The sequence below is a fragment of the Gastrolobium bilobum genome, unplaced genomic scaffold (genome assembly GCF_033153095.1).
Source record: "Gastrolobium bilobum isolate Gb01-03AN ecotype WA unplaced genomic scaffold, APGP_CSIRO_Gbil_v1 utg6879, whole genome shotgun sequence".
NCBI lineage: Eukaryota > Viridiplantae > Streptophyta > Magnoliopsida > Fabales > Fabaceae > Gastrolobium > Gastrolobium bilobum.
Window position 1 is genome coordinate 266,524 of NW_026898846.1, and position 22,812 is coordinate 289,335.

A 22,812-nucleotide genomic window follows, 5' to 3' on the forward strand; every position below is an offset into this window, starting at 1 on the left:
AGACCAGAGTCTGGGTTCCAAGTTTTTCACTAGCTCCAAAGCTTTCTTTTTCCAATTTTCTTCTTTAACACTCTTACCCTAAATTGAAGCTCCTTGCATGTGGGTCTTGAGTATCCACACTCTGACAACTAAGAACGCCAACGCCTTGTAAGTTCCCATTTCATGTTTTTGTGTGTGTGTTTGGCTACCTTTAAAAGTTCCATCTTTTAGGCTTTGTCCAATATAGTGGTTCTATTTAAAAGGACTTGTTTCCTACGTTATCTTTCTCAAATATATGATGCTGATCTTGATTGGGATAGATAATTTTTTTACTTTATGTAGTGAATAATCAACTTCTGGCAATGATGGAGCTGAGTTTGAAGATGGTGGAAAGGATTGGAGTGCAGTTCATGATTGGGCTGACTTTAGAGATGATATATTCGACGATGAGGCATTGGTTGAGGACAAAATGAATGAAATTATAAATGAAGACATCGATGAGGGTAAAATTGAATTGACACATGGAATGCAATTTGGTGATGTTTACAAATTTCGAGATGCATTGAAGGAGTGGTCTATTTCTCGTGGATATGAATATACATGTGTGAAAAATGAAAGAAGCAGAGTAAGAGCAATTTGTAAGGTTTCCAAATTAAAACATGGAAACCCATCCACACATGTCCTAGACAAGCTACAAATAGCCTAATTACTTCCAAGTACTTATCAAAAAAATTATTGGAGGATTTTAGATCAAACCTGAAGGAAGAAATGAGTGGATTGAGAAATAGAGTAAGTAAAATGTTGGATATGATGTAGGGATTCAGCGGCTGTACCGAGAAAGGAAGAAAGCAAAGAAGACCATATTGGGGATCATGCTCGGCAATTTGAAGTTAGTCGTGCATATTCTGAAATTATTCTAAGTACAAATCCGGGAAGTTTCGTTAAGCTACATACTGAACCACAACCTCCAGTGATGATTAATGGGTTTGTGAAAGAATTGCTCCCAGGATTTCAAAGATTGTATGTGAGTTTTCAAGCAAAGATTGCCGGTTTCACAACAGGTTGTAGGCCATTAATTGGCCTTGATGGTTGTTTTTTGAAGACACATTTTGGACGACATCTTTTAAGTGCTATAGCACACGATGGAAATAATACTATGTTCCCGATTGCGATAGCTGTCGTTGAAGCTGAAAATAAGGATAGTTGGAGTTGATTCTTGACTTCATTTTTGGATGCATTAGATGGCATAGATCCAACGAACTTAGTCTTTATGTCGGATATGCAAAAGGTTATTTTAGTTGTTGTATTAGTTACTGTTTTTTGCTATTTTATTTACTATTTCTGCTGTTTTTGCTATTTTGTGTTGCTGCTTTACTGGTTCCACATACTGTTTTGTTGATTTTTATTTTTATTTTTTACAGGGACTACTTCAAGCATTTGCTGATCTTCTTCCTCACACCGAGCATAGGTATTGTCTAAACCACTTACTTGACAATTATAAGAAGCAATTCAAGGGAAAATTATACACTGACCTATTATGGCAAGCTGCATATGCAACAACTGAAAATGGTTTTGAGACTGCTATGAAGAAATTGCAGAATGTTGATGATGAGAAAGCTCATGATTATTTGAAGCGTCTTGTTGCGAAATTGGCAAGTATACCGTTCATTTTCAAGTAATAGAAGTGATGAGTAAAGATCGTTCCCTCGATGATTAATGCACCAAGTATTAATTTAACTATTCCCTTTAAGTTGGAAAAGAAAATTTGTTTGTTTTGTGAAAATGATTGATTTTGGAATTTTAAAACAGAATTTTAAAATAATTAAATTTAAACGCAAAAAATTAAGAACAATTAAATTTGAACGCATGCAAGAGTATCAAGAACCTTAAAAATATATTGATGAAAAATTTGTTAAAAGACTGTAGCCAGGATGCACTTCACATCGACCATCCCTTATATTCCTAAATTGTATTTTATAATTAACTAATTGGTTCGCTCAGACAATTTATTATTTTCCTATAAATTAGTTGAACCCTAATGTCTTAGTGATTTCAACCCTTTAACCCAATTAGAATCCTAGTGTCCTAGTAATCCCTCTTGAATCAAGCATTAAGCAAATGAATTATAAGTCTGCAATCTATATAAGCCTATGTCTATGTAACAGCTCGTTACGTACCGGTAATGTTATCATTGCATATGGTATTAAGCGCAGTTACAATCACAGTAATTGAGTTAATTAAATTACGAATAAACTTTTTCCTTTTATTGAATCCTCATTGTTAAACATTACCCATTTCCGTAAATAATTAAAACAACACTATAATTGTAATTTCAAAACATGTGGAAGCATGTTTTGTTATCAAAAAAAAAAAAACATGTGGAAGCATTAAACTTATTAATTAGAATCCCACTAAGCAATACCATTAAATCTAGGTTATAAAATGACACATTTCCAAAATTTGTGCAGTGGGAATCGATTCCTAACCTCCAGAATTGATTCCCAGTAGCAAAATTTGACTCCCCTGTTTTGAGGAATCGATTCCCACCCAAAAGGAATCGATTCCCTGATGCAGAGTACGTAATATTCAGCCACTGTGATGTTGGGAATCGATTCCTTTAAAGTGGGAATCGATTCCTATACTGCAGAATCAGATTTTGATAGATTTTAAATCACTAAATGGATCATGTTTTCTACTCCTAACACTTTGATGCTTAACATACAGCTTATGCAAGTACTAATGTAGGCTCTAGGCCCTTCCATCACGTATAATCTAATACTAATGTATCATTTTACATCATTCACCATATCCTTTGCCATTTACACATCATATGGCTCATTTTACATCATAAGTCTTTAAATGCCTTTAAGCATAATGTGTGGCCATGGACAAGTCTCATGCTCACCAAAATACCAATATACACAATAGGCATGAAATCTAAACCAATTACAAAAAACTTAGAATATAATCATGAACACCACAAAAGAATGGAAATCTCAACATGCAATATGTTCATGATCTAAGTCCAAAATGCTAAATGTAATGCTATATGCATCAGTCATGCTCTTCCCAAAATGCCATGCTCTCCATATGCATATCATCCTCAACTCATCTACTAAGCGGGCCTTTTGCCCGAAGCTCTTCCATGCTCACAATAGCCTGAAATGATGTCCCCAAATGCGGGGTAAGATATACAAATATATCTCAGTAAACCAAGGGTACTAGAGGATCACTCCACCCCATTGCTCACTCAATGTGCAACAAATAACATCATGTAAAATGCATAACATACAAAATCACCAAACAACTGGGCACAAATCCAAGAACATCCACATAAGGATTCCGTTCAAGGACCCCATCATATAACTCCTGGGAAGCTTCCTGGTGCCTCTCCCATGGATGAGACGACCCCCTGGAAAAACCCAATTGGAACTCCTCATGAGCCCTATCCAGCAGAAGTCCCACGTTTGGATCAACCTGGTGCCGCTCCCAGAGTCGGCCCCACGGCAAAACCCGACCGGAATCCCCAAAGGATATTTCCAGCGAAAGTCCAAACCACACATATCTACTGGCCAGAGATCACAAAATTTCACACACAACATGCTCCAAGCATGTAACACAATCAAGCAATAATGCATGAATATACACTTGAAAGAAAAGGGTATTTGAAATATTATTGAATTGTATATAATTTGTACAAAGGGTTCTTTATTTATAGAGAATACTTGACCTAATTTTGACCTAATGGGCTTGGCCCAATACAACAAATAAATAACTAAATAAAAACTAAATAATAATTATTTACAACACTCCCCCTCAAGCTGAGGAATAGATATTTATCATTCACAGCTTGCTAGTAAGTTCTTGAAATCTATCTGAAGGAAGCCCCTTTGTTAATAGATCAACTAATTGACGCCCAGTAGGAATGTATGGAGTGGTAATCAACCCGCTATCAAGTTTCTCTTTGATGAAATGGCGGTCGACCTCAATATGTTTAGTCCGATCATGTTTAACTGAATTATGAGCTATACAAATAGCGGACTTATTATCACATAGCAGCTTCATAGGTCCCTCACATTTTATTTTGAGATCATCAAGTACAATTTTTAGCCATAGTAACTCACAAATTCCTTGAGCCATAGCTCGAAATTCAGCTTCTGCATTTGATCTGGCAACCACATCTTGTTTCTTACTTCTCTATGTCACCAAGTTACCGCAAAGAAACATGCAATAACCAGTGGTAGAACGACGGTCAGTCACGGATCCAGCATAATCAGCATCTGTGTAGACTTCTAAAGATAGATTGCCATCACGTCGGAATAACAATCCTTTACCAGGAGTACCTTTAAGATACTGAAGAATTCTCTCTACTGCTTGCATGTGTTTTTCCTTTGGATCGTGCATAAACTGACTGACAACACTAACAGCATAAGCTAGGTCTGGTCTAGTATGGGCCAGATATATCAATCTCCCAACTAGCCGTTGGTATTATCCTTTATCAACTGGAGGACTCTCTTCTTCATAGCCCATCTTGTGATTCTGCTCAATAGGAGTATTAGAGGGTTTACACCCGAGCTTTCCTGCTTCTTTGAGAAGATCCAAAATATATTTTCTCTGGCTGATAAAAATTCCTTTGCTTGAATGAGCTACTTCTATCCCTAGAAAATATCTCAGTTTCCCAAGGTCTTTGATTTCAAACTCAGAGGCAAGCCGTGTTTGCAGAATCTGTCTCTCCACAAAATCATCACCTGTGATAATAATATCATCAACATATACAAGGAGCACAGTAAGCTTCCCATTTTGGGAGTGCTTGAAGAAAAGAGTGTGATCTCCTTGACTCTGTCTGTATCCTAAGGTCATCATAACCTTAGTAAACCTTCCAAACCAAGCACGAGGTGACTGCTTCAATCCATACAAGGCCTTTTTTAATCTACAAACTTTATTTTCCCCTTCACAGAATCAAAACCAGGCGGGATTTCCATGTAGACTTCTTCTTCTAACTCACCATTGAGGAAAGCATTTTTCACATCAAATTGATTTATATCCCAATTGTAATGGGCAGCAAGGGATAACAAGATTCTTACTGTATTCATCTTTGCAACTGGAGCAAAGGTTTCTTCATAATCAATGCCATAGGTTTGAGTGTAACCTTTGGCTACTAATCGAGCCTTGTATCTCTCAAGAGTGCCATCAGAATTATATTTCAGGGCATAAACCCATCTGCACCTTACTGCTTTCTTTCCGTTGGGTCTATCAATAACCTCCCATGTTTTATTTTTCTCCAAAGCATTCATCTCCTCTTGCATGGCTTGAGCCCAATTCCTATCTTTCAAGGCTTCATGTACTGATTTTGGGATTGCAATATAGTCTAGTGCTGAAACAAAGCTTTTGTGCTGCACAGAAAGATTAGCAGAGGAAACAAAATGAGAGATAGGGTATTGAGTACAGGAGGGACAAGATTTCTTGGGACAAGCTCTTTTTCCTTTTCTAAGAGCAATGGGTAAATCATCAGAATCAGTACTAATGGGTAAGTCATCAGAAGTATTAACATCATGATCAGAAATATGAGATTCAGGACTTACCAGTGGTTCAGACGATTGAGGTTGCTGCTGAGACAATGTGGGTTGTTTCCTTCTTTCAGGTGTCATAACCTTCCGTATCTTTGGTGTACTTGATGTATCAATCACAGGAGAATCAGTCACAGGAGGATACTCACAAGAGGATCAGACACAAGATGAACAGACACAGGAGGAACAGGACCAAGAGGAGGATACACTGACACAGGTGAAGGAGTAGACACTGAAGATTCAAAGAAGGAAGGTGATGAGTCTTCTGGTCAATTATTCTCCCCCTGAAAATGAGGACCTTGGAAAAAGGACTCAGATTCCTGAAATGTAACATCCATAGAAACAAAAAATTTCCGACTTCCAGGGTGATAACACTTATAGCCCTTCTTATCAGGAGCATATCCAAGGAAGACACATTTAAGAGCCCTAGGATCCAACTTACTGCGATGCTGTTTATGAATATGAACAAAGACAACACACCCAAACACTCGAGGAGGAAGACTTTGCAAAGTTGGAACAGAAGGAAAAAAAGAAGTCATGGAGTGAATAGGACTTACATGATCGAGAACCCGAGTGGGTAGACGATTGATCAAGAACGCTGCAGTAAGAATGGCATCTCCCCAATAGCATTTGGGTACATGTGTTTGAAACAGTAAGGCACGAGCAACTTCAAGAAGGTGACGATTTTTCCTTTCAGCAACCCCATTTTGTTGAGGGGTGTCTACACAAGTAAGTTTATGAATCATACCTTGATTTTGTATAAATTGGGAAAAAGAGTGATTGACATATTCAGTACCATTATCTGTCCTTAGTCTTTTGATTTTTTTACAAAATTGAGTCTCAATCATTTTATAAAATTGAAAGAACAGTTGTGGTACCTCAGACTTTTCACGCATTAAGTAAACCCAAGTTACACGAGTGCAATCATCAATAAAAGAAACAAACCATTTATTTCCAGAAGAATGAGGGACCTTAGAAGGACCCCAAACATCAGAATGAATATAAGTTCAAAAGGTTCAACACTCTTAGTAATACTAGAAGGAAAAGACACACGATGATGCTTAGCAAATTCACAAACATCACAATGAAAAGACTCAACAGACTTGGACAAAAACAATGACAGAAATAAAGATTTGAGTAAACTAAATGGAGGATGACCCAAACGCTTATGATGCAGCCAAATTAAAGAATCAGCTGTTGATTGACCATGAGACATGAAGGTGTGATCTGTTACTTTATTTGCGGGAGATTGTGACACCAGATAGTACAGCCCACCTTGCTCTTTAGCACTACCAATCGTCTTCCCCGTGGCGAGATCCTGAAAAACACAATGGGTAGGGAAGAAGGTTACAGTACAATTCAAATCTTTTGTAATTTTGTGAATAGAAAGAAGATTCGTGGAGAGTTTAGGAACATGAAGAACATCCTTAAGATGTAAGGACTGCTGTAAGTTTATGTCACCAGAACCCGCAACTGATGTATGTGAGCCATCAGCTATGGATATTGTATGAGTTCCAATGGTAAGATGATAAGAAATAAAGGAGTCAGCACAACAAGCCATATGATCAGTAACACCAGAATCAACAACCCAAGAATGTTTAAAATCATTACATGAAGAAATGAAAGAATGAGTTTTGGAGCTCATACCAGTCATAGCCAAAGCACTAGTATCAGATGGCTTACTCAGATAATCAAGAATGGTTCGAAGTCGTTCCAACTCATCTGGACGAAATGCAGATTGGGTCTCATTAGGTGCAGGGGTTAATTCAGAAGAAGTAAAATGCGCTTGACCACGCATCATTGCCATCTTTTCTAAGACAGTTTGCTTTCCATAAAGACGAAAGCATAAATCCTTGATATGACCTATTCTTTTACAATAAGAACACCATCGGTCATCTCTCTTAGGTCTAGAAGAGGTACCATCATAAAATTTTAAAAAAGAACTCCTTTGAGAAGAGGCCATACTGCACAGAAAATGGTTAAATAAAAGCTCCAAGAAGCCAAAAAATCACAAATAAATACCAAACGATGTCCGATCAAAGAGAGGAGCACAGATCCAGAAAGAGGATGAAGGGACGATCAAGATCGCAGTGGTCCGATCCGGAAAAATGGTCTCACGCGCCGGTGAGATTGGCTGCGCGTGGGATTCACTCGCGGTTGAAGGAGCGGCGCGTGTGGGCGCGTGCGGTGGCCGTTTGGTCTGAAATTTCTGGAGCAACATCGTCCGGTGAGCGCGGTTCTTTCTGGGTCTGTTCGGAGTTGAAAAACCACCGGGAAAGGGTCTAATCGTGATGAACAAATGCTGTCTTGTGATGAAGAATAATGGAGACGATGAACAATAACAGAGACGATGAACAGTAACAGAGATCCAGTATAACAGAGATCTTATCGGTCCAAGAGGTCCCCGGAAAAAATCTGGTGGCGGCTGATGGCAGCGAGAAACAAAAAGAATAAAAGGTTCTTGTTATAAAGACAATAGGCGCGGAAGCAAAGCCCTCAGGATCGAGATCTCTGATACCAACTTGAAAGAAAAGGGTATTTGAAATATTATTGAATTGTATATAATTTGTACAAAAGGTTCTCTATTTATAGAGAATACTTGACCTAATTTTGACCTAATGGGCTTGGCCCAGTACAACAAATAAATAACTAAATAATAATTATTTACAACATATACATATTTGCACAATGTCAAAAATCACAAAATCCAACCACAACCTTTCACTAGGTGTGGTGAAGCACACAAGGGATTGAAATCCAAGTTCCAAAGTTTTACCTCAAGTCCAAAGCAACGCTCCCCAATGTACGTTCCAAGTTTAATCCTCCTCTATTGGTTCCGTGAGAGGCAACCTATATGATCAACAACAATGACCATCAATCAATTGCAACCAATTTATCAATTTTACAAGAATTATACCCAATTATAGCCACTTAGGACTAATGGCCCTTTCACAATTGATTCACTAACTCAACCATTTTAATCATCAATCTAACTCATCAATCCATCAATTATGCACTAAGGCATGAATCATTGATTAAACCATAATTTCAAATCAATTTTCCCTAAATTTCCTCTATGGTTCGAATTCTTCCAAGGAGCATACACCAAGGCTTTCAATTCAATTCAACACTCATACACATCCTTAATCATACAATTACTTCATACCAATGATCCACAACTCAACTTACACACTCCTACAACATGGCAATTTCATGAACTCATGCATCACACTCCAATAAGTTATAAATTTACAAATCACCATAAATTTTATTGCATCATTCATCATCATTTATCATTCTAAAGATTTAATTCCAAAGGAGACATACAATTTAATGCTCCTAACTACCATAACTCAACTTACAACTTCAAAACCCTCACCCAATTTATGATCTCATGGAAAACTAAATAAGAATGTGAAATCTTACCACCAATAGCCTTCAATTGTCCAAGGGAGTGATCTCCAACCAATGGTTCAACACAAAAATTCCCAAAATTTCTCCAAAGAGTCACAATTTTCGTGGCTGATTTATGGGGTTTTCTCCCTCCACAATGCTCCTCACAAGATGCACTCTACATGAAAGTCATACACAAGAGTGTGGGGAACAACTTTGTAGTTGGAAGTTTTTTCTAAAAGTGGCTAGAAAAGGAAGTTGTAAATCAAAGAGCCAAAACTTGCCTTCCAATGGTGTAGGTCGATGGGGAGAAGAAGAAAGAGAGGAGAGAGAAACTGATTTTCAGATTGAAGGGTGAACTTGCTCACTTAAATCACTTAAGTGGGTCCACATGTCTTTTAATTTTCTTAAATCATCCATTTTAACTCACAAATTCATAACCTACGTATTTTTCTCGTTTCCGTCATATTTTTAGTTCCTAAAAATATTGATCATATTTTCACGCTTATTGGTACAATTATACCGCAGTATTTTACACCGATAAAATCACTATTCATCAAATTTTTCGAAACTTGCCTATCCACTCGATTTTTCGTCCCGAGTCCATTTTCGACCTTATTTTTATCATTTGAGACCTTCTACTCAATTTTTCATGCCTAGGGTTACATGTTTGGTAAATTACCATTTTGCCTTTCTTACGTATTTTGGCCCTAATTCTCGGATTTTCACTAATCTTTCCCTTTTAATTCACATTATTGTATATAATCATACATTTAGAAATACAAGGTGTTATATTCACCCCTCATTTTAGAAATTTTGTCCGCAAAATTAAATCTGTAACACCCCGTGTATACCCGGTTTGTTATTATATCATCGTATTAAGCTACGCTTACTTAAAATGCGGAATTAACTTTTTCTTTTCAATTATGACGTCATTATTATTAACCAAGTTGATTACTTAATCCTTTTCAAAACATTGCATGTATGTAAATTGCAATAAAAGCTAAATACATTGAATAACCTCATAATATAAATATGTGTGTATCTAAATCACGAAACTACAACACATAGTCCGGACCATAATCCTGATACATTATACAACTCGAATTAAAAACAACCTAGTCAAATCAATGTGGCATGGACAACCCCCCATGCTCACCAAATAAGGCATCAAAGCCCAACAAAGTCTCCAGTCAAATAACCATATAAAGGCAGTAAACATAACCAGCATCCAATCATAGTAGTATAATCAGCATGCATAAACAGTCAACTAAGCTCCGGCCTCCTGCCGCCCAGGTCTCAACCCTGAGGTACCAGAACCTGAAAATGTGTCCCAAACGTGGGGTGAGATCTCTAAACTGAAATCTCAGTAAGACAAGGGGTCCTCAAGGATCTCTCCACCCAAGCTCACTTACATGTGCAATATAAGTTCTAAAAGCAGTAAAACGGTATAAGTTCCAAAATCAGTGCAATGCAACATAATATCATGTCATGTGTGTCAAAATATTCTACTGGCCAGAGAAATGCAGGGTTTACATACGTCTATTACCTACAATCAGTGCAAGACACCACTAGCACCCACCCACAGAGTCACCCAATTGTATGTCTCCACATACTCAGGCTTACCGTCTAGGTAGCACAACACATGCATATCATAAAGCACTTGCACATAACAGCTCAACAACATTTCAAATATCAATACATGAAAACACATCATGCATATAAACCATTCCCCCATGGGGTATGGTGGAACCAACAATGGCTAAACCGAGGACACGAAAACTTACCTTTCAAGCTATCCGTCCAAACCAAGAGTCCACACTGGCCCAAGGTCAAAAAACAGCATAATCACAGTATGTGTATATCAGAAAATTCATCAATATCCATACACTAAAGGATTCATTTCATTAGACAACATTTCCCCGTTCGTTTTCATCTTTTCTAGTTCATAATTATCAAGCATTAAGCCCCACCATTAAAGGTATTACTGTTTCCCAACAGTAACACAGACTTTCTAGGGCATGATGCCCAAATGGGGACTTTCCCACGCATTAAAACTGGTTTTTGGTCATTTTGACAGGTGGTAATCGATTACCAAGGATGGTAATCGATTACTGCACATGGTAACCGATTACCAAAAATAGGATAATCGATTACTGAATATGGTAATTGTAACACCCTCCCTTGTATGCATCCAAGAGATTTGTTTGCTAAGCTGAATTAGAGTTCGTTCGTCATATTTTAAGTACTGAAAAATCATTTTGATGTTGCTAATTAAAACTTGTAATTGAAATCAGTTTCTTTCCAAAAATCAGAGTGTACTTTCAAAATTTCTTAACTTGCTGAAAATATTAATTTTTCTGGCATACGTTTCTGTCTTGTAAAATTCGTATCAAATCAAATTCAACGATTCAAAAACATATTCCATATAATCTAGAAAGAGCACGTCTGGGGCTTCGCGTGCATATAAAATAATAGTAATTCGGAGTTCGTTTGCCCCTCGAAACATAACTCGCAAAGTGCTCGCGAAACTGTTTAAAAATCAGCACTTAGTAAAACATCGGAAATTATTTTCGCAAAACGTTTCTAGAATTTGTTGCCAAAATACTTGCTGATCATAAAAGTCTAAAAATAGAAATAAAATCATAATCCAACAGTAATCCAAACTACTCAAATTAATACAGTCATCCATCAAATAAACAGCCACAACAAGTGTCCAAACAGCAGCACATAACAACAGATATCCATATAATCATGTTTTCCTATGCTCTTCCGTCCTCCTGCCATTTTGTAAAAATAGCAGCCCCAAAGGGGTGAGAAAAATCCCAGTAGTGTGATAACAAAACCAATAATGCAACAATACTAACTAGATACAGAATTACAAAGCAGTCGCATCATCCAGTTAAATCCGGCAGGTACTAACTTATCATATTGCGTATATAACGCCAAATATACTAATCAAGATGCGTATATAACGCCTAATATACTAGTCAAGATGTGTATATAACGCCAAAAATGTACAGCACCGTCATGCCTGTACACACAAGTACAGTAGAGGTCCCTCCCTTAATGGCTCCTCAGAGGGTTCCAACTGTAACCTAAACGGACTGAAGCCAAGTGTCCCATACCCTGGTACCGCAGGGATACCGACATGATGCGTGCTCAAACATATGCATAGTTTTCGAAACATTTGCAGTTATAAACATGAACTTATGCATGTATGCTATGTCATGAATCACAAGCAACATGTAGTTAAAAATTATGAATGAGCATGCATGACTAGATATTAATCCAGATACATATATCTCATGGAGTCCAAGATCAAGATGCTGAATCAAGATAATTTCTCAAGAAAAATATCCAGCAGTTCAAACCATGAGCAGAATCATATACAAAGATTCCAAACCGAGACACAAGAGAGCAACGTTCATAATTCATGCTCTAGCTAGCAGTCACAAAAGGTAATGTTACCAGACACTTACCTCACATGTCACCTTTAATTTACCAGGCAGCAGCGTATAATCCAAAGTCTTAAAGGTATTGAGCACCTAATATACAAGTATAACAAATCAGAATACGCCCCAAGTTATTTTTCTAAATTACCAACAAATCTCCAAGCCTAAAGGTTCATGTATCCAATCGGCCAACAAGGTTATTTTTCTAAAAAAATATTCTGACTTCATCAACTATAATTACCTCATGGCAGTGAACACTTCTATGGTTTTTCAACCCAAAACAGAACCGTTTTTGTATACAGAAAGTTCCTCAAGATTTTATTTTATATAATTTTCACCCTCCTAGCCCCATGGTGCGCAAAAATGACATTTATCATGTTGTCCTAATTCTTTTCAAGGAATAATAGTGTCAACCCAGCAAGCATGAACGGTTTACTGCCTATTTTTAGGTGCTTAAAAAGTTCACTTATATAACATTACTAGGACACAAAAGAGAGACAACAAAACTTTAACATTCTGCCTACTAAGTTTAAATAAGACTTGGAATACATTAAGGTTCACCAAAACAGTCCAACATTTCACAAAAAGGTAGTTACTTCCAAGTTCAAAAATCGGTCCTAGGCTTGCATGCATCAAAGGTGTTGAATGTTCTCTACTAGGCAGAACGGGGAGGAGAATTAACAACTAACAAACCTCCAGGGAATCATGCTAAAATCGAGACCACAAGCAAGAAAATAAAATGTGAGGTTCAAGATCCCACCTCTTCGTACAAGTACAAACTCTCCAAACATAGACGAATGAGACAACTGCCAAAACATTGTTAGAATCTCGCACCTCTACCCTCTAGAACTCTGAAGTTTCAGCTGCAAGTAAGGGGATGAACTCTTGTAAATCACGAAGAAAAGTCATGAGTGAACCTAGAGAGGGATGATATGCTTTACCTTCTTGAATCCTAGCACATAACCGAACAAAGAAGGAAGGAGAAGTGTATTTAGAAATTTAGTTATCCTAATAGAACTCTACGGTTTAAAGCAAGGAAAGGAGAGGAAGGTATGAAGTTTTTTCTGAATGTTTTCACTCCTCTCACTCACGGTTTTCTTTGGAAAAGAGGGGAATTAAGTGGCTGGACTTGGTTTTGTACTATCAGAATAACTTCTTCCACCTACAACTCTACATTCAGCGCATGAAGGGATGGAAAGAGTGAGGGTTCGAAACTGGTTAAGGAGCTAAGTTTAGTTATGTTTCACAAATAGTTCCTTGGTCCTTTGTTCTCCACATGCAGCGTTGGAATGGTGAGGAAGTGAGGCCTAAATGGCTGATTTAAAAACCAACAACAATCAGAAAAAATACTTAGGTTCGTTTCTCAATTTTGAGCGCATAAGGAGGGTAGGAGAGGGTGGCAATCCTGCCCAATGGAGAGACATGCAATCTGACCTCTAAGTGCTTATTGGGTGCATGTACAAAAGCTAAATTAGTTTGGCTAGAGTAGCAAGTAAGGGCCAACTTTTTGACACCACTTAGCGCAAGGAAAGAAAGGAGTGGTGAAGGCTGACTTTTGTCATACACTAGGAAGCTTTTATCAGAATTTTCTGCTCATTTTTCTACCCTAGGCGCACACTTGGAGAGGAGCAAGACAAGGTTTTCCATTTGTCATACATGCAAGCAAAAAGGAAACTAGGTGGCGCACATGCATTGCATGAAGAGATTTATTTTGCCACCTAAAGGACATGCAAGGGCGGAGATGGGATTGTCTTCAAATATGTAGGATCAGAATTTTCTTCTTACCCATGCGCATGGTTGATGGAAGAATAGATAAAAGTAGCCATGTGGTGATTCCTTGCCACTCAAGGGCTGCCTTGTGGGGTTACTAAGGATAAGATTATGGCATGGTGAAAAGAACTTGGGCTGGGTTAAGGCTACCTCCCAAGGCCCTAAGGTGTCGACCCAACCTAAATTAGAGATAAAAAATGTACAAGCCCAAGGGTGGTATAAACTCCCAAGTCTTTTAATTATTTTTAATCCTTTCCATGTTACTACTAAATATTCCTACATCTTTTAATTAAAGTTTCACATGGTCAAAACAAATCCTCACCTATTATGCAAATAAGTTCCCTAGCTCATTATTAATTCCACTCTTGTAGCCATATAAGTCGAAGCCAAAGCATGTATTGCACAAAACTCGGATTTAACATAAGTATCAGTATTCCATATAGCAATTCATATTTATATTTTCCTAGCTACGTGAGATGTTACAGTAATCGATTACCAATGAAAAGTAATCGATTACCATGCTGGCATAACAGATTTCTGCAGCAGATTTCTGCATAATCCGAAGCCAAAAAGCTTCCCCAAGGTTCAAGGTCCGGTTTTTCTCAAAAACAGAAGTTCCAAAGCATTAAACATGCATATATTAACCATTTTTAACTTGATTAATCAAGGTTCAATGTGACTTAAACAAGCTAAAATCATGGATTTTAAGAGGAATGATCATGGTATACCTATGGAGGTCTCAAAACAGTAGGAAGATGTGCTCTTGGAGCTCTCAAATCTGCCTCAATAATTCAGATTACACAAGCCACGAATTTGATCACAAAGCAAGGTCCTTTTCCTTGAAAGATGGCTTCTTGAAACCACAAATGTCAAGTAAAATGACCTCCACACCTCACCACTACAAGGTCAGCAACCCTCACCCACAAAGTAGAGCCCACAACTCAAAAATGGCTGGACTTTCAACCTCCGATGGCTAGAGCACACTCCAACAAGGAACTTTCGTGAAGAAACCAAGAGAAAAGGTGGTCTCTTGGTGCTTCAATGGAGGGGAGAAGGTGGAGGAAGGTGGCTGCACTCCGAAGCTCAGAAAACTCACGTAGGAGGAGAATGAAACTGACCTAGGGTTTTGTGCCCTAGGTATTTATAGTCCACTTAAGTTTAATCGCACAATATTAGCATTAATAGATACTCTTATCATTTTAATCTCAAACTTCATATTCTGAACTTAGCCATTTTTCTAAGATTTGTCATATTTTTATTTTTATTTTAATTTTTCGCAACACTTTTTTGGTACACATTTTCACGCAGTCAGTATTAGTTCTGACATCAATTCTTGTTATTTTGACTTCAAACTTGATATACTAGGCCTATATATTATTCTAGTAATATACACACTTTTCATAATTTTCCATGATACTTCATCGGTACGCATTTATACCGTTAGGCAGAATCGGTATGTGCACTTTTCGTCAGAAAAGCGACTTTCCACAATATAAATCACTTACCATAATTGTGTAAGTCTTCTCATAATTATTAGGATTAATTATGGAATTATCTCATTAATCTTATAATTAATTAATTAAATACTTAAATTAACGGTGCAGGTTCTTACAAAATCATATATGTCCGCTAACTTAGGATACAGCCGGAGAATCTCATCCTCCCGTTCCAAAGTAGCCTCCTAAGGTGTATGACATTCTCACTGAATCTTTAACATTGCAATTATCTTGCTTCTCAGCCTCATTTCACTGTGGTCCAGTATTTCAATGGGACCAATGGGTGTAACAACCCGTTACGTACCAGAAATGTTATCATTGCATATGGTATTAAGTGCAGTTACAATCACAGTATTTGAGTTAATTAAATTACGGGTAAACATTTTCTTTTATTAAATTCGTAACTTTAAACATTAACCATTTCCGTAATTAATTAAAAGCAACACCGTATTTGTAAATGCAAAACTCACGGAAGCATAAAAGTCATTAATTATAACCTCTCCAAGCAATACCATTAAATCTAGATGATAAAATGACATATTTTCGAAATTTGCACAGTGGGAATCGATTCCCAACCTCGAGGAATTGATTCCCAACAGCTACAGTAACACACAGAAGCTTAATTTTTGCTCCCCTGTTTTTTAGGAATCGATTCCCAGCCTTCACAGTGGCTGAAATTCACGTGCTCTGTTCTAGGGAATCGATTCCCTACTGTGAAAAACCAGTTTTGACAGCTTTTTCACTTCAAAAGGGATCCATGGTTTCATTCCTATCACTTTAATACTTAATATAACCCATGTACAGTTACTAATGTAGGCTCTAGGCCCTTCCATCATGCATATTCATTATGTAATGCATCAATTAGAATATTTCCCAATTCCAAAGCCATTTAAACAATCAAATGGTCACTTTACATCATAAAACTCCAAATGCCTCAAAGCACAATATATGTGGCCATGGACAAGTCACATGCTCACCAAAATACAAATATAAACAAGAGGCATAAATGTACATCAACTACATAGACTTAGAATCTAGTCATGAACACCACAAAATCATGGAAATCTCAACATGCAATATGTTCATGATCTAAGTCCAAAATGCTAAATGTCATATTATGTGCATCAAATAAACTCCTCCAAAATGACATTCTCTCCATATGCACATCATGATCCAACTCCTCCACTAAGAGGGCCTCTTGCCCGATGGTCCTCCATGCTCACTTTAACCTGAAATGATGTCCCCAAACGCGAGATGAGATATACAAATATATCCCAGTAAACTAGGGGTACTAGAGGATTACTCCACCCCATGGTTCACTCAATGTGCAACAAAAACATCATGTAAAATGCATAATATACAAAATCAACCAACTGGGCTCACATCCAAGAACATCCATACAAGGATTTCGTTCAAGGACCCCAACATATAACTCCCGGGAAGCTTCCTAGTGCCTCTCCCATGGATGAGACGACCCCATGGCAAAACCCAACTGGAACTCCTCATGAGCCCTATCCAGTGGAAGTCTCACGTTTGGATCATCCTGGTACAGCTCCTAGAGTCGGCTGCACGGCAAAACCCGACCAGAATCCCCCAAAGGGATATCTCCAGCGAAAATCCAAACCACACACATCTACTGGCCAGAGATCACAGATGTATCACACAATTCAAGCAACAATGTATGAACATACAATTTCACACAATGTAAAAGAGCACAAAATCCAATCACAACCTTCCACTAGGTGTGGTGGAACACACAAGGGATAAAACCCATGTACCAAGGGTTTACCTCAACTTCGAAGATAATACTCCTCAACGTAAGCTCCAAGCTTAATTCTCCTCTATTGAGTCCGTGAGAGGAAACCTATAATGATCAAACAACATGATCATCAATACAATTTCAAGGCAATCAATTCATTTTCAAAGTACAATACCCAAGCCTACTCACTTAGGCCGAGGGTTATTTTTCATTTATTTTTCCTTAACTCCCCTATAGGTCGAATTACCACATACACCATACATCCCACATTCTTCCTTCCAATTCCACTATATCACAATATACTATAATCCATTTAAACACCATTTACCACCATACAATATTAACTATACCATTTTTAAATCATTAAACCCTCCATGACCACCATAGGTCGAATTACTCATGCCCATTAACCTAGGGGTATTCAATCCCATTCCACACATCCTCACATCATACAATCCTATAATTAACCCATCCAATTACTCCTCAACTCAATTTCACAATTATACAACATACTAATTTCACAAAGTATTGAAATCCCATCACAAAATTGCCTAAGTTATAATTTCCAAATCACAATAATTTTTATTACATCAACTATCATCATTTATCATTCTAAGCATTTAATTCCAAAGGAGACATACCATTTAATGCTTCTAACTACCATAACTCAACTTACATAATCAAAACCCTCACTAATTTTATGATCTCATGAAAAACTCAATGAGAACGGAAAAACTTACCACCAATAGCTTCCAATTGTCCAAGGGAATGATCTCCAACCAATGGTCCAACACAAAAAGTCCCAAAATTTCCCACAAATACCAATATTCTCGTGGCTTTAAATGGGGTATAACTCCTCTCACAATGATCCCCACAAGGTGCGCTCTACATGAAAGTCACTCACAATCTCAAGGGGAACAACTTTGTAGTTGAGAGTTTCTCCTAAAAATGGCTAAAAAAGGGAGTTGTAGTTCAAATATCTTAAACCCCAACAATAGAGAAAAGGTCACGGGAGGAAGAGGAGAAGATGAGAGAGAAATTCTAATTTTTGTGATGTTTTTGACCCTTTAATCACTTAAGTCACTTAAATGGGTTCCACACGTCATTTAACTTTCTTAAATCACCTAATTTAACCCACAAATTCATAACCTACATATTTTTCTCGTTCACGTCATATTTTTACTTTCTAAAAATACTGATCATATTTTCACGATTAACGGTACAATTATACCGCAATATTTTACACCGATAAAATCACTATTCATCAAATTTTTCGAAACTTGCCTATCTATCCACTCGATTTTTCATTCTGAATCCATTTCCGACATTATTTTTACCATTTGAGACCTTTTACTCAATTTTTTCTTGCCTAGGGTTACGTTTTTGGTAAATTACTATTTTGCCTTTCTTATGCAATTTGACCATAATTTCAGGATTTTCACTAATCCTACCCCTTAATCCATATTTTCATATTTAATTATGCATTTACGAAATACGAGGTGTTATATTCACCCCACCTTTTAGGAATTTTGTTCGCAAAATTAAATCATACATGTCCGCTAACTTAGGATACAACCGGAGAATCTCATTCTCCCGTTCCCAAGTAGCCTCCTCAAGTGTGCGGCCTTCCCACTGAATCTTTAACATCAGAACTACTTTGCTTCTCAATCTTTTTCCACTACGGTCTAGTATTTCAATGGGACCAATGAGAGTTTTCAAGTTCTCCCGAATTTCAATATCATTCGGTATCACCACACGTGATCATCCGGAGCGTAAGGTAGCAGTTACGAACTTTCTCTGATTGACCAATTCATTTTCACTAATTGGGTTATCTTACATATAAAGCCCATAATTTCTTTGGAAAGTGTACTCACCTAGTTAGCTTGTCAACAATATCCACGTAGGATCATATCCAGTCCAATTCAATCCGTGCCTCACAGACACATATAACTGTCTGACTCATTTCATCCAGTAATTATCCTTCAATTGAGTTTTAATCCTACGAACTCTAGCACTTCTGCCATCAATTTCCGTTAGAGTCCCATTAATCACATAGCATTACTTTGATATACAACCCAAGTTTCTAAATATCTTAGTCCACATTAAGCATCGTTTCGAAACCTCAACAATTCCTCAGTGCAATTTCACCTATTTAATCATATAGTTTACGCTCATGGTAGATTCAGTCTCAGAGGGAATAATCCCCATTCAAGGCCTTCAACCACAATTCCACTCATGAAATTCTATACATATAAGGTCATACCTATAATTTACATTAGTTGTTCATTTCTACATCAACTTAGCCATCTCAATGCTTAACATACAATTCATCGATGATTTTCACATTCAAGGCAACATGCCTAAGATTCATACCAATAACTATGTTTACATATCGTTCCATACTCATGCTATAATGTCCACATATATTTCATTTCGTATACCTCAATTTCATAGTCATTACATTTAACCATTGATGTACCATTCGAATGTATTATATCATATGTCTCGCATACAAGTCCCACCATATAGGGATTTTCAAAACCTACTCATCCTGTCATATGGAATTAGATCCATCATTGTCATTACTTCTAAAATTCGACATCGGTGGATATACAAGTCTCTCGAAATTTTTCAAGGCTACTACAAGCACATGACCATACATCATTAGTACCTAGCCAAAAACAACATCAACATTATGCAGTTTCAACACATCTTCCATCATAAGTTGCATATACAAATATACAATACTCCAAAAGTCACTCTACCAGTAATGCAAAGCTAACAGCCTTTTATTTAACCAAATACAATTCCAGTTTCCAGCTATTATTACACATTCGTACTTGACTCCATCATAATTAACCTTTCATTAAAGGCTAATAGGTCACCGTCTTAACTTAAAATCTCGATCATCACTAGCCTTCCTAGAAGGACATTTACTTAATCTGTCAACACTTAATCAAGTTATTATCTCTTTTCACATAAGGCGAGAATCCCAACAAACTTTACAACATCACTTGAAGCCGGAAATTATATCACTATACTTGTGAACACATAAACTAATGCCTCCACTCTCGATGACGCACACCACATAGTGCTTCAAAATCATACCTCAGAAAATACCTCCTCATTATGTCTCACATCTTATATCCATACATATGCAATGAAACATTTTCGGTACGTAACAGGCTGTTACATTTTATGGTATCAGAGCAGTTTCTTAGGGAACTCTGATTATTGTATGCTTGTGTTCAGTGTTATGTAGTTGTCTATAGACCTTTTATGATGTTGGCATATGTGATCACTTAATATGTGTCTGATCAACTCATTCCTTTGTGTTACGTGTGCAGTCATCATGAGAAGGCTTTGTGGCAACCGCGAGACACCAAATACAGATCCTCCTCAGCCTGATCCTGTAGCGGCAGTATTGACTGCTCTACATGCCGAGACGGCTGCAAATAGGACTATGACAGAAAATCTAATGAAAGTGAATCAAGATTTGCTTCAAACCTTCATGACTGAGATGAGAGCAGAGAGAAATATAAATAGGAGAGCTGATTCTCCTTCACTCACAGCCATAGTGACTCCTATGCCTAACCTAATGTTATTTCCCAGCAGGGAAAGAGGGGAGCTAGCCATCGCACTGATGATGCTAGTCAGGATACTGTTGTTGTTGAACAATTTGGTGGAGGAGATGCTGAGAAGAGAAGACTGATTTCTTTCCAAAAACACAAACCTCCTACTTTTATGGGGTCTAAGGACCCAAAAGTGGTCACTACTTGGTTACAGGGGATGGATAAAATATTTCAACTGATGAGATGTCAGGATCCTCAGAAGCTGAGGTATTTTGTATACAAGTTGGAAGGAGATGCCCATGAATGGTGGTGCAATACGTCTAAACCTTTTATGATTCAAGGGCAAGAAATTACTTGGACCTTATTTGAGTACTTATTTCAAGAGGAATATTTTCCCAGGGATGTCCGTGAAGCTAAACAAGGTGAGTTTGATCGATTAGCTCAAGGTTTGTTATCTATGGATGCTTATATGGCCAAGTTCAATGAATTGGTCAAGTATGCAAATTATGGTGGGACTCTGCCCACCTTGGAATTCTTAGCTGCTAAATTTCAAAAGGGACTGAATGAGAAGATCGCAAAGCGTATATCTAATACTGAAGTTAGAAATTTTGTTGATCTGGTTACACAATGCAAGAGAGTGGAGACTGTTTATGGTAGGTATCCTAAATCTACTGCTATCAAGGATAATTAGATCAAGAAGACTGCTAGTTCTAATTCTTCTTGGAAAAATAATAAGGGTAAAGGTCTACTTGTGAAGCAATCTGCTGATAGGTTCAAGAGGGGTAGAGCCCCTAAGAGTGAAATTATTGATAAAAGGGAAGTTCCTTGGTCTAAGTGCGATACATGTGGGAAGATCCACGGAGGCACCTGTTGGTATAAACAAAATGTGTGTTTTAAATATGGCAAGCCAGACCATTTTGCTAATGAGAGTACTACTAGGGCGGAGCTAGCTGCAATGGTCCAAGTGACTGCATAACCTCAGGAGGGAAATCAAATATATACTTATAGTCATTGAATAGAGGGGGAAACCCTCAGACTGTAAAAAGGTATAATTGAAGAAATACTTATTTTCTAATTGTTCATCTAGTATATTATGTGAATATACTTGCGTGAAGTATATAATGTTTGTAAAATAATTAATGTATGTTAAAATCGATAAACTTCATGTTAGTCTAATTAATGTGACTTATTGCTTCACAACAACAAAGTGAAAATGTTAGGATTAATGAATAAGCTAAGGTACCATTAAGGGAAATAGATTGTAGGATTAGTAAAAGAGCTAATATACAATTTAATGTGAAATTGTATGATTAGTGTATGAACTAATGTGCAATAGCATTTAGAATGTCATGATTAGTGTAAGAGCTAATGTGCTATTGAGTTGAAACATGGCATTATTTTTTTTTTTTTTTTGATAACAAACATGGCATTATTAGTGTAAGAGCTAATGTGCTATTGAGTTTGAAATTGCATAGTTATTGAAAGAGCTAATGTGCAATAGAAATTGAAATTTGCAAGGTTAGTGGAAGAGCTAATGTGCAATAGAAATTGAAATTTGCATGGTTAGTTGAAGAGCTAATGTGCAATAGACTTTAAAATTGGCATGGTTAGTGGAAGAGCTAATGTGCAATAGAGTGTGAAGTTACGTGGTTAGCGAAAGAGCTAATGTAAAATTATAGGTATGACTTCGTGTGTGGATTATTCGTGGAAAGGAACATACCCAGGAAGTGATAATGAATTATGCATATGCGAAATATGTTTAGTATACCATTATTCCTATAATGAAGGTAGCCTCATGTGTTTATACAAAACACATTTTAC

General features: G+C 37.2%; 1 protein-coding gene across 1 annotated transcript; it reads left to right on the forward strand.

The window, feature by feature from the left end:
* Positions 1–448: 448 nt before the first annotated feature.
* On the forward strand, positions 449–21,682 carry LOC133284684 (uncharacterized). The gene is made up of 4 exons (XM_061481756.1): positions 449–622; positions 1,401–1,635; positions 20,767–20,903; positions 21,035–21,682. The coding sequence occupies exons 1-4, from the start codon at positions 449–451 to the stop codon at positions 21,680–21,682; spliced, it is 1,194 nt and encodes a 397-aa protein (XP_061337740.1).
* The last annotated feature ends 1,130 nt before the right edge of the window (positions 21,683–22,812 follow it).